Below are 13,649 nucleotides of genomic sequence, written 5' to 3' on the forward strand. Positions count from 1 at the left end.
AAGTTTGTCAAAGAATAGAATAATAGACCATGGAAGAGGAAACCAGTCCTAGAATATGTAGGATAAATTAGCAATAGCTTAGTAAGTCTGGTTAGGAAGGTTCAAGAAACTGTTAGAAGCTGGAAAAAAGGATTTTGCACTACAGGCAGATTTCGAGCAGAATTGTTAAAGAAACTAGTTTAGGGATTAAATATCTCCCAGAAACTTGTAACTGAACAAGACGAGTAACAGTGGCAACAGACTTTATTAGGCTGTTTTTGTGCTAGTCTCCAAAAAAGCTAAGACTGTAGAACTTGAACAGTCACACTTTAAAAGTATTATTAAAAGTAATCCTCAATAGAATTAAACAAATTGTTGAGAATGAACAGTCAGAAAACCAAAACAGTTTTAGAAGAGGTCAGAATTCTGAAGAATTTATCAGTTTTTCATGAAGCTTAAGTTGATACCAGTGGAGAACTAAAAAGTTGGTCTTCAGTTAAGAGAGCTGTACAGTAAGAATGTGTAATCTTATCAATTATATGCAGTTTGTATAGAAAGTGGTTGATTACAGAGGTAGACACTAAAAAAAGTAAAAAAGACCAAGGTTAACAGAAAGAAAGTTTGTAGTAATAGGTATGCTGATGATACACCAGTTACAGGTAAATCTGAAAAAAAGGTACAATTGTAACTTGACAGTCTTGTTGGTAAAGGCTCAGAATAAAAATAAATGAAAGTAAGAAAATGATTATTTCATGGTCTGAGGAAACTCCTACAATATGCTTAAAAGTAGAAGGCACAAAAATTGAACAAGTAGAAGAATTTACTTGCTGATGAATATCAATATTGATTGCAAGTGTTTGAAAGAGAAAAAAGCAAAAAAAAACAGAGAAGGTAAAATTATATTTGTCAATCTCAATGAATTGTTGAAGAGAGATGGCAAACTAGAACTGAACAGAAGAGACTCCTAAAATGTAACATGGTCAGTCCTACTATGTAGAGTAGAAAAGTGGACCATGTCTTCTGAAGCAAAATTGCAGTTAGAGGTATTTGAAATATGGTGTTATGTTAAATGATAAAGAGCAGCTTCATAGAAATAAAAGTAATTAATGAACAGAGAATACTGGAATGTGCAGGACAAAAAGAGAGTTGCTCAGTTTCTAAGATGTGCTAGTTTAGGTATATAATTAGATTTGAGGGAATGTTCACAATTATTGTTAAAGGTAAAAATAAAAGAAAGAAGGCTTAGAGGTAGGCAGAAACTCACTTGGTTTAATAACATTAGAAAATAAATTGGACATAAGAAACTTGAATTAGTTGTCTAGTGCAGCATTGACGAATAGAAGATAATTCATAATATTGAGAGAACAGAATGATTACTTTGTTTGTTAAGTATTTAGTAAAAAAAAACAACAAAATGTAACTTGTGAGTAGTATTAGCAAATATAAGGTAGTTTGTGTAAGGATAACAAAATTAGTGTTTAAACAAGTATACCTGTGCAAAATGTTCAGTATTAACAGTAAATGATAATAATAATGCTGAAAAACAGTTAAGAACATTAACCTAGTTTATGTTTTTATTTTCCAGAATTAGAGCAACAAGAAACACTGTTACACTTTGCTGCACGACTAGGTCTTCGTCAGATGATGGAGGAACTGTTGACACTTCCAGGAAGCCTACTAGCTTTACACACTCCAAATTTGGATGGTTTCTTACCTGATGATGTTGCCTCTTCAACTGGATTTCTAGAATTAGCAGAGAAGCTGGCCATGTGAGTAATAATTTTAGTTGGTAGTAAATGCACTATAAGTGTACATTAAGTGATGTGTATGTGAGAAGCTATTTAATTAATCTCACATGGATACTGGTTCGCTAGTTTACTGGATCAACTTAATGATGAGTAAAGTTAATTAAAGTAGACATAAATAAAGCAATGTAATTGATGTAAAAATATATAACTTAAAACATGCAACTAATCATTGCCCTAGTTCTGATTTGTAAATGACTAAAGTGAAATTTATAAAAAAAACTACACTTTTCAAACTTAATTTTTTTCATGCCATAATAATCATTGTACACACAGTTTGTTAACATAGACAGTGCCTCAATGGCTTTAATGTTTCTGATATCTCAGCTGGGATAATGAGTCTTGGTATAGAGAAAAAGGCCTTGTCAGGCCTGGATATATCAGATATAATGTGATTGATATATTGTCATACATTCTTCTTTATTTTCACTCGAATTATATTCAGCAATATATCATATCGCTTTGACAGAAAATGTTTTTAATCATATATACCAGAACAAGTGTTTGTACTTATCAGAGGTGTATATCTATATAGTGAAAGTTGTTGTCATTATTATTATAATATATGTAATATGTAGATGAATGTGTTTTGTATATATATGTAATTATTTTCATTTTTACCCTCATTTACATTCAAAACAATTACAAAGTTACTATAATATTATATATTACTTTTTTTTTTTCAAAAACATTCTTCATTTGTTTCAGAGATCAATTTGTGCTGTCATGAACAAATACAGGGTTTGTCATAAAATCAAAAATCATTCTGTTCATTCTGTTTCAGATCTTAACATTTATGATACTGAATAGAGTAGCATGTTGTGAACATGCGCAGTGATATTTTGTGCTTTGTAACTAACCCAACAACAAAAACAAATTCTTTTTATTGGTTAATCAGCTGTGTTCTGGTTAGATGTATACCAAATATTTTCTCTTGTAAACTGGAAGACCAAAAGTTTTAAAATTTCTTGGTGTTTATTTATTTCTTGAGTGACGTTTTCTCTACTGTAAGATATTGAAAGTATGAATATTAGATGAGTTTTAATAGTTTAACAACTTGCTTAATACATTTATATAGTTTTATTAAACTACTTTTAACCTAATATTTTTCAAATCAATCAATTAAAACATTTTTTTTAATAATTTGTTTATTGCTTAAATTCATTGTACTGGTTTCTTTAATTAGCTTTTAAACCTGTATTAATGATGCAGGCATTGCAAGGTTTTACATACTTGATAGTGATTGCATCTCTGATAACTATTTGTAACAGAGGTTTGATTGTAAGTTGTCATTTTTTATTGTTATAGTTCTATTGGTAAATTCTATGTAATAACTTTTTTCTATAATTAAATAGGGCACGTAAACAAGCTTGTAACAAAAATAGCTGTGACAGACAAGCAGTTGCCATAAGTAAACCATTAAGTGGACGGGATTCAAAGAAACCACCTGTGGTTACTACTAACCTTAGCTGGAGTTACAGAGATCTTGGTAGGTTTAACAATGATAGTTGCTAAAGTGAAATACTGTGTACATATATCAATTTGTATATTTGATCTTTCTGAATATGTGGATGCATGCTTCATGAGCTAGTAAAAACATACTTTGTATTAACAAAAAGAATTAAAATTATTTACTATTCTTTGTTCATTTAGTTTAGGAGCATTATTTTTTGTCAGAATTTAACATATACTTATTTCTTTCCGTGTGATCATTTGATTTCTGCCTTTTCTTGAAATACACATGAATTCTGATTTCTTTTGGCTATTCAAATTTCCACAAATATAGAGAGAAAAAATGTGTAAATTAGCTGGGTCCGAATAATGATACCTTGTCCGGCATGGCCAAATGGTTAAGGCACTCAACTCATAATCCAAGGGTCACAAATTTGATACCCCGTCACACCAAACATGCTCACCCTTTCAGCTGTGAGGGCAATATAATGTGGTTGTCAATCCCACTATTCTTTGTAAGAAAGTAGCCCAAGTATTGGCAGTGGGTGGTGATGACTAGCTGCCTTCCATCTAGTCTTACACTGCTAAATTAGGGATGGCTAGTGCAGAAAACCCTATGTAGCTTTGCACAAAATTCAAAACAAACAATAATATTTTTGCAGAATGTAGAAGTTGGAATATTATGCTTATGATTCTGTACAATTAGAATTTGGTGGAACTTATTAGATTGTTTCAGTTGAACTTATAGGCTTATTATTAGAACAGTTAGGACATTTTGAAGGAGAAAGAGACAAAATGAAGTGTAATAATTTTGTCGGTTAGATTGTAGTCAGTGACTCATTTTTGTCACATGCTTATAATACTTTGAGTGATGAAAAATATGTTAATTTAGAACTGTAGTTTATTGAGTTTGTTTAAAGCATTTAGACAGCTATAGTTGATATGTAGATGTATTATAAATTTGATCTTAAATGCCATATATTGAAATTTAAAGGTGTCATAATGTTTTATCCTTATAGTATTTATTTATTTATTTGCTGTATCCTGTTTTAAGTGTTTTAAATACTTTAATTATTGTATATTGCAGCATTAGAAGAAAAAAAATACTTTTATTATGTAAAATGAATTGTTTTTTAAACTTGTACTGATGTAGTTCCTTTAAGGACAGTTTTCTTAACTCTGCAGTTTTATGGTTTTTACTAAACTAGTTCAGTGTAAGTAGAAACAGCTAGAGAAACAGAACTGTATAGTGAAAATTTCTCCTAAGTAGATATTATTAAACCATATTTTAAGAATACATTTTTTAGAAATATTGAAAGGTTAAGATTTTTGTTATTTAAATACGTTTCTGCTTAAGTGTCCTGGTAATATTTTAAATATAACATTCATTTATCTAGACTATGATATTGAGGAATTGGAACGCTTGATTAGTGATAGTTCATGCAGTATTGAAGAGGGTAAAAAGAGTTTAGAGAACATGGATCAAATTTCTAGATCCCATTCAGGTTAGTTGTGAGTTGAAAATGTTTTTGTGCTAACATGGTACTGTGAACATCCAAAAAATGCCAGGAAATATTTTCTATGTCTGTATTTGTAATAAATATATATTTTAACAATGCAAAATTTTAACCCTTTAATTAAACTGTGTGTGATATTGCAAAGTTTTAATTGTTGACTAATAAATGAAATGTAGAATTTGACCTTTCTTAGCACTTTTTTAATATCAAAATTCAATAGTTGCACTTTTGCTCAATGATGTAATTTGTGTAACCTGATTGTCACACAATGAAGAAAGGATTTTGTGACATTGTGGGATCAATCCATTTGTTGCACCAAATGGCTATAATTGCCAAGACAGATATATTTGATTATACAATCCAAATGGTTAAAATATAGTATTTTTTTTTACTCATAGAGAAAAGTATCAATTGTACCATAGTTCTGTTTTTAACATGCATATTCATAAAAGCATTATGAGGGTCCAAATTGTTTGGTTATGTTTTAAGGTGTAGAACATCAGTGAATTTTTATTAGAATGAAAACATTTAATTTTATAGTGTACTATTTCTGTATTTTTTGCTATGGTAAAATGTTATAAACAAATTAAATATAGAAATTGCTAAGAAGCACCTTTTCTTAGGTGTATATTACCCAACCATAGAGCAATTAAGTCACTCAATTTTACAATAAAAGGTAATGTAGCGAGAATTTAATGTACATTTTTTTTTTTTCCACTGCTATCACTCAGCACACCTTAGAGAAATCCATTATTATAATTTTTGACAGAAGTCTTGTTTTTAATATTGATAATTTACAAATTTTGTGAGGTTTGAGGTTTGTTGTCTGTTCTGTGGACACATTAGTTGCACAGTATCATTTTTTTAGTTTTTGGGTTGTTTTTATTAACATATGCTTTGTAGAAAACAATTAAGGTAATCTAATTTAATATTATATGACTTGTCTTAGAAAATGAAGTTTAACTCATTGAGAAGTATCAAAGATCATGTTTATCTCCTGTTCCCTGCCACCCTCCACCTGACAGCATAATATCACAGTGCTATGATCCAGCTGTCTCATTGTCAAAATTATAATTTCAGATTTTAACAGTACATCTATTCTTCCAACATGTGGATTAGATCAGTGGTTTGTAACTGACAGTCTCCAAGATGGCTGTAGTAGAAAATGATGTAGCTACTGAAACATATTGTTTTACAATGTAATTGTATGAAGTGCTTCAATAAATTTTTGGTATTGGAACTAGTTGGTCTTCACTTGAAAAAGGTTGGGAACCATTGGTATAGATTGTTGATATACTTGTAACCTACCATGAGCAGTTATGTGTCTTGAAGAAAACAGTCATCCTAACATAAATTTGTAAATATTGTATTGTATTGTACAAATGTTAATCACATTTTGTAAGAATATGTTTATGCTGTTGCAAAACAGTTGCTCAACAGGCAACAGCTTTGTTACATATCTAATTGATTTACCATGAATCCCCAACATCATACAGCATATACTGCTTCCATAGTAACTTTGTAGCTGGATGTCAACTACAGCTATTTCTGAGGATGAATATTCTTATTTAACCATATGACCCAATGTTTTGAATAAGGAAACCTTTAGTGTTTTCCACTGAAGCTGCAAAACTTACATACCAAATTATAAAAAAATAGCTTTTAAACCACATCTCAAACCAGCCTTCATCTCCAGTAAAAAAGGATCTTATAATCCAAAAATGTATCTCAGAATAGCTGGTATGGAAATTAACACATTTATTGATTGTTAACCTGTTAACCTTTCTTTGTTAACTAGAAGATCTCCTAAGAAGGCTGAAACATTGTTCTCTGCTTATCAATAAAAGTGTTAATATCCATACTGGTTGTTCTGAGATAATTTTTTTATTTTAAATGGGTTTCTTGTAATCAGGAATTACAATCCAAAAATTTGCTGCTCATATCTAACAAAACATTACAACTGTATTTTAAAAGATTAACAGCTAATTAATATTTTTCTCATGGTATCTCTACTGTATTATGTGTGTAAATCTGGTGTGGTGCAGTGAATGTTATTTTAATTTTTGGTATCACTATTTGCATCTTGGGAAAAGACTGCATGAAAAATAATTTTGTATAGCATAGTTGAAATTTACTAACCCTTATTTTTAAATATTGAAAAAGTATTATATTGTATACATACAGAAGGATCAGAGAGTGAACATAGTGAAGAAAATACAACTGAAAGAACAATACCTAGGATTAATGTCACCTCTTATTCTCCGAGACCAACAAGAGTACTAGGTTAGTTTAAATTTCTTTTTGTTAAAATCATATTTAACTTTCTTTAAAGGTGTAATTTTGGAAAAGCAAAATTTTGAGAGGATGATGAACATATATTGTAAGAGATGTTAAAGTTATTTTGTAGAATTAGGAATTGCATAAAAAAAAAAGAGTCAATGACACATCCTTTTCAGTCTCTGCTATAAGGGTAGAATGCTGTTTTATTAAACGTCCAACAAAGAAACATCTCAGACTTTTTTTTTATTTAGGTTTTGTTTTGTGTCCTGAAGTCACAAAACAAGCGTTGTACATCTTACAAGTAAGTATAGCAAAACTGAAGAAATTCTGGAAATTAGATATATCTACATTATTATGCCCAGAAAAAGCTTATAGTTTGAATGTATGTAAATTGGTCTAACACAATATAATGTTTAGAGTCAATAAGAGACCTGTTGGTCCATCTTAGCTATCCCATCCTCTAAGCCAAATCAAAAATATTAAATAAAAAAATATATAAAATTTGAAGTCAGCCATTATCATTCTTATATCTGTCAAACTTTATTTTAAACTCACTTAAATTTACTGCCTCCACAACATCCAAAAGCAATCTATTCCATAGGCCAACCACCCTATTTGAAAAATAAAACTGTCTTAACAGAAGTTGGCTTCTACTTACCTATTTTATATTTGTATCCTCTACTTTTTAACTCTCACTGTTAAGTATGAAAAATGTTGATGAATGAACATATCAGTTCCTTTTACAATCTCAAACACTTCAGTCAAATCCCCTCTAATTCTTCTTTTTTCCAGAGAAAACAATTTCAAGGACCTTAATTTCTCATCATATGACAACCCCTCCATCTCGGGTATCATTTTAGTAACCTTTCTCTGAATCTTTTCCAACAATTCAATTCTTTCCTATGGTACGGAGCTCAAGATTGAACACAATGCTCCAAATACACTCACCTAACCAGTGAAATGCACAATGAAATTATAACCTCTTTAGACTTGTCTTCAGTATTTCTGTAGGTACAACATATATTCCTATTTGCCTTACCACTAGCAAATTTCTAGATATCTGTCATTTATTTTATGTGAACTTTTGGTAGTTATACAGTTTGAAACCCCAACTGACTCTTAAATGTAAAAATTTTCATTGAATGTTACACTTTATATCTTTGAATTACAGTTGTTTGTATGGCATATGTTATCATATTTTTTTCATAGCTCTGACTTGATAATTAATTTTGTCGTATTTAGTAAGGAAGTGATAATCCAACATTTTTGTATGCTCTTAAATGTTAACTATATTAAAAACTGAGGAAAGAAATTTAATGCCTTGTGTGCTTAAATACCTAATAGAATGAAATTAAAAGTTACAATACCTCCATTCTAAAGTTTCAATAATGCCTATTGCTTTTTACAGTGTTCATTATTAGCAGTATATGAAAGTGAAAAATTATAGCTTGTTTATTTTTGTTCTCTTTAACTTTATTGGGTTGAAACAACTGCCTGTTTTCTTACACAACAATATTTTAGTTACTGAGAAATTGTTTTAGATAAATATTAAATGTTTGTTAAAATAACTTTGTATGGTAAACTTGTTTCTTCTTTTGTTTAAAATAAAGATTTTTAATAAAAAAAAATAATTAAATCTTCATTTGAGTTCACAAAAAAATAAATACTTAAACTTGGTTGAATATGTATGTAGTCTTCTAATTATTGTTTACAAAAAATTTTCGTTTGTAGTGAGATCGATCATTGACTTAAGAAATAAAAAAGTAATTTGTATATAGCTTATCATTAACATGGGTGAGTCACTGATTCTTCCTGAAAGAGGTACTTAAAGTATACTTAGAGAAATTAAAAATGCATCACTTTTGTTGAAAAACAAACTGATCCAAATTTATGGCATTAGGTTTGCTTGTTCAGTTAAACAGTGAAATAAAACAGGCAGTGTTTAAAGTACATTTTAGTTATTTTGTTGAGCCAGTTAAGTGTATATATCCATTGTTCACACATTACATGAGCCAACACAACCATTTCAATGACTACATCTCAATATGGTGTGACCTGTGTCACTAAAAAGGCACCAAAAGCAAACACAATTCACAGCATTCATGATGCCACTAACTTAGTCACAAAGAGTTGGGTTCTTAGTGTGCTCCAAGCTGATCAGAGCCATAATCTGAGTACTGAATGATAACCATCTGACTATTGTCTGTTATGCCTGTGATATGACAATACTGGAAGTTCAGCAAATCATCCAAAACTAGGAAAGCGATGCATGACTATCTCTTGTCAGGACCGATAAATCAGAATGATACATATGTGCAACCTATTACAGCCCTCTTAGACATTTAGACACAACAGACCTAGGAGTGCCATAACCATCTGCAGTCATTCTTAACATATTGAAATTTGTGCTTACTGCTCTTACACAGATGCAGTCCTCATTGCCTGTCATCAAGAGAACCATGTCTATTGGTTCAATATCTGTCTTTAGTGGATGCTGCCATGGTTGTCAGTGGTCATTTTTCAGAGCCAATGGAACATAAAGGGTGTATAAGAGGCATGCTGCTCCATGTGTACAACAAGTGGACAGGAGTTATAGCATAATAATATGGGCTACTATTTCTGCCAATCACCAAACAAAGATTCAGTTTGTGAGGGAAAGTAGAATTTTCAGAGATATTGGGATGAAATTCTTCAGCTAATGGTTTTGCCTTTTCTGAATCATATTAAGCCTGACACAGTTTTCCAACAAGACAACACCAGACCACATGTGGATTGTATCTGAACTGAGTTTCTAGAGAATAGCAAGGTTAATGTCCTATTCTGGTTAGCAAGGAGCCTGGATTTGAACCTTATGGAAAATCTATGGGAGTTACTTACTGAGCAGACATTTGCATTGGCATCCTCATCTTTCAGAAGTGCAACAGTAACTCAGAGAAATTCTAAGGGAAGAGTGAACAGCTGTACCACAGTATTAAAATAGACAGTTTTGTCAATCTATGAGTTGACATGCAACAGCCATAATTATAGCAAATAAATAGGTACTGAATTTGATTAAAAATAATTTTCTGCTGGTTCAGTTATTCAGGAAGTTGTGACAATTGGAAATGATTCAAAACATTTTGTTATTGCATTTATGTGTTAATGATGTGTCAAACAAGCAATTTAGATATGATTTGTTTTACTTATGAAACAAATTTGGCAAATAGTGGGAAAACTCGATGTAGTGCATTTTGATTTTCCATCAATGTATGTGAAGTAGTAAAAGATTTATTTTAAAAATGGATAATAAATTTTTATTGGACCATTGAAATGTTTTATGTAGCATTATAAAGAATAACAAATAACAAGCTAACTATAAAAATATTCTAAAGACATTTAAAATAATATTCTGAAAATATGACCCAGTGCTTGTATACATGCTTTATCTCTTCAGTTTTTCTTTTAAGGTTGTTGAATCTATGAAATTTTTTCAGTTGGATTTTAATTTTGCTTTTCACAAAGTTCATTTGTTACTTGAAAATTACTAAATTTTATTCTCAGTGTTCGTGTTGAAAATATTTGCAATTTTTCCAAATTTGGACCCCTCAAGGTGTATTTCTGTACATGGTAAGGGGTTCTTCCAGAGATGGATCTGTACTTTCAATTTAAATCCTCTTGGATTTAAACATCCATTGTCATGTTTGCTGTGCATGGTAACCTGTGAACGGGAGGAGAGGATCCTAATGGTTGAGGGATCCAGCCCCAACACACCACTTTGACATTGAATACCTGTAGATTGGTGGCCTTGGAGTGGTCCTCTCAGGATCAATTGGCTGGTTCACTTGGGCTAGGGTCAATTGAGTAACAGTGCTGGTGTTTGGGTATAGTGCTCACAAAACACTGCAGTGTCATTGTTTGGCAATGTAGCACATCACCTCATATGGCTCCATGGTGGGTGGGGTCATTGGGCATTAAAATGTATTGCTTTTATTATGGATACCTCCATATATGAAAAAGTAAATAAAAATGAAAAAAATTGAAAAGAAAAATAGATTATCAGAAAATGGTCATTTGTGAGTGACTCTGTCATGCAGTCACCATCACAGTTAGATTCTGTACCTCAATTTCTAATTTTGCATTCCTTATCTGAGAAATCCTTAGGACAGATGTCTCCCTTTTTTATTCAGAAGGGATTAGAGGGACTTGCTGGCTCTACTAAGTCAGTAAGGAAGTTATTCTCTATGGACCTTTTTGTGGAAACATTTTCACCATAACATACCAGACTTCCCTTGAAATTGAAGGCCATTGGGGATATATCCATCAAGGTTATTCCCCATGCAACTTTGAATTCTTTCAGAGGAGTTATAGTTGAGAGGGATTTAAAGAACATTCCCAAGTTGGAGATCCTTGCTGATTTCTCCAGTCAAAGTGTTTCTGTGGTGCTCTGAATCATTTTTCACAAAGAATTATGATGTGTACTAATGTTCTAATATTGACGTTTATATCTTCATGTCCTTCTTCCACAGTCAAAGCAGGTTATCTGAATTGTAAAGTATGGCCATATATTCTTAACCCTCTCAGATGCTTCCATTGTCAGCAGTTTGGTCACTCAAAATCATTACGCCATGGTTTTTTAACATGTGCTCCTTGTGGTAGCAAAGACCACAATGCTTAAGAGTGCAAACTTGAATCACACTGTGTTAACTGTAGTGGTCCATGCCCCTCTTACTCTATTTCTTGTCCTAAAGGGGTGTAGGAGAAAGAGATGCAACACTTGAAGACAATAAATAATATATCCTACTCAGAGGCTTGGAAATTATTGTCCTCTACTCTATCTCTGACATATGCTGTTGTACTCCATTCCACTGCTGCAGTAGGAGTGCTGACAGATCTCTCTGTACCTTTAGCAGAGTAATTTGCAAAATATCTGAAGATTTTTTTGCCCTCAATTCAGTGACTGCCCAGTGATTTTTGTTTGGGTGTTTTCTTGAATCCATCCTCTTCAAAAACCCTGATTTGCAAAATGATTATTCGTTCGTGCCCTCAGTCATTGCAGTCTTTGTCCACAGACAGAGACCTGCCTTCTTGACCCAGTAGACCTTCATCCAATAATGATAAGAAAACGTGGTTGAAAACAGAAGTGCTTCCTGCCTCATTGTCTTCCACATAAATAAAAATGGCCTCTTTAATCCATTCTAACTGTTAGAGTTTTTGTTCAGATATAAATGATATTAAGGATTTGATTGATTCTTACCATCCCTTGTCTCTTCTTACAGGAAAATTTTCTGAAGCATGCCAATACAGTCAACCTTCAGCAGTTGTCTTTGTAAAGAAATGACAGGTTGTATGATGGAGGAGTGCCTGGAGGGGTTGCACTGCTGAGTGATCAGCATATTTCCACCCTGTCTCTGCCACTCAATACACCCTTGTAGGCTGTAGCCATCTGTGTTTCCTTGGGTTGAACCATCACTATTTGTTTACTCTACTTAGCTTCTGAAGAGACCTTTGATCAGTCAGACCTTGATATCCTCATTGAGCAGTTACCTTTTAATCGTGGGGGATTTTAATGAACATAATCTCCTCTGGGGTGATGTTGATATTGATGGGAGGGGTTGTTCCATAGAGCATATGCTCTTGGGTCACAGCCTTTCTCTCTTCAGTACTAGTTCTTATATATATTTATTTTCATGCAACTAGTTAGTCTTTTACTATTATTGTTCTATCTGCTCCCCTTCACTTTTCTCTTACTTTTCTTGGAGGTTTGACAATAACCAACAGTGCAGTGATCACTTTCCTGTCATTTTGAGAGAGACTAGCTGTGGCCGATGCCTTGATGGAAGCTCAACCAGGCCAACTGGCCCTCTTTCACTGCCCTCATGGAACTTGATCGTGCTATCTTCTGTATGTCATCATTAGATGACTGTGTGGCAGCAGTGACTAACTGTATTGTCCAGGCAGCTGCTCAATGTATATTTGAAACCTCAACACATTTTACACACTATCTTTATCTGTGGTGGAATCCTACCTGCCTCATGGCACAGAATGATCAAAAACAGGCTTGGAATACCTCTCATTGGTATCCCACACTTTTGAACCTCACTACTTTTCAGTGGGCACGTGGACCTGCTCAGTAGGTCAGACATCAAAGCCAGAAGGAATTTTGGATTAAATAACCTCTAGCATCTTATCAACCACCATTTCCAAAGTAATGTGGGAGAAGATTCTCAAAGTAAGTGGACAGTATACTTCTGTCTCCCTTTTGATCTTGCTCTCTGATGGTGAGGAAGTTGCTGATGCCCAGAGCATTGCCGATACTCTCGGCAAGAGCTTTTCTCATGCATCTAGCATCTCCCCCACATTTTTAGCTATCAGGATATGGGCAGAGCAATCACCTCTTTCCACTTGGGTTGATTGTCTTTGTGACTATAATCACCCTTTTACACTGGTGGACTTAAGCTTGCTCTTCACTGATTTGGCAGTACATCAGTTGGACCTGATGATATTCATTACGAGATGTTGTGACGTCTCTATCCTGCCTCTCTTGCTATTTTTCTGGTTGCTTTTAATTGGATCTGGCAGGAGGATGCCTTCCTGCTCAGCCATGGACCACCCGATTCGACTTAAAACGTAAATCAGG

General features: G+C 32.8%; 1 protein-coding gene across 9 annotated transcripts in view; it reads left to right on the forward strand.

Moving 5' to 3' along the window:
• The window catches only part of LOC143234999 (rho guanine nucleotide exchange factor 28-like), a 197,115-nt gene that overhangs the window by 55,108 nt on the left and 128,358 nt on the right, over positions 1-13,649 (forward strand). For all 9 annotated transcript variants that reach the window (XM_076472695.1, XM_076472697.1, XM_076472698.1 and 6 more), the window contains 4 exons: positions 1,565-1,748; positions 3,140-3,273; positions 4,634-4,741; positions 6,938-7,036. In XM_076472695.1, the coding sequence (XP_076328810.1) occupies positions 1,565-1,748; positions 3,140-3,273; positions 4,634-4,741; positions 6,938-7,036 (525 nt within the window). The remainder of the gene's footprint in view (positions 1-1,564; positions 1,749-3,139; positions 3,274-4,633; positions 4,742-6,937; positions 7,037-13,649) is intronic.

The sequence above is a fragment of the Tachypleus tridentatus genome, chromosome 12, assembly GCF_004210375.1.
Source record: "Tachypleus tridentatus isolate NWPU-2018 chromosome 12, ASM421037v1, whole genome shotgun sequence".
NCBI classification, from domain to species: Eukaryota; Metazoa; Arthropoda; class Merostomata; order Xiphosura; family Limulidae; genus Tachypleus; species Tachypleus tridentatus.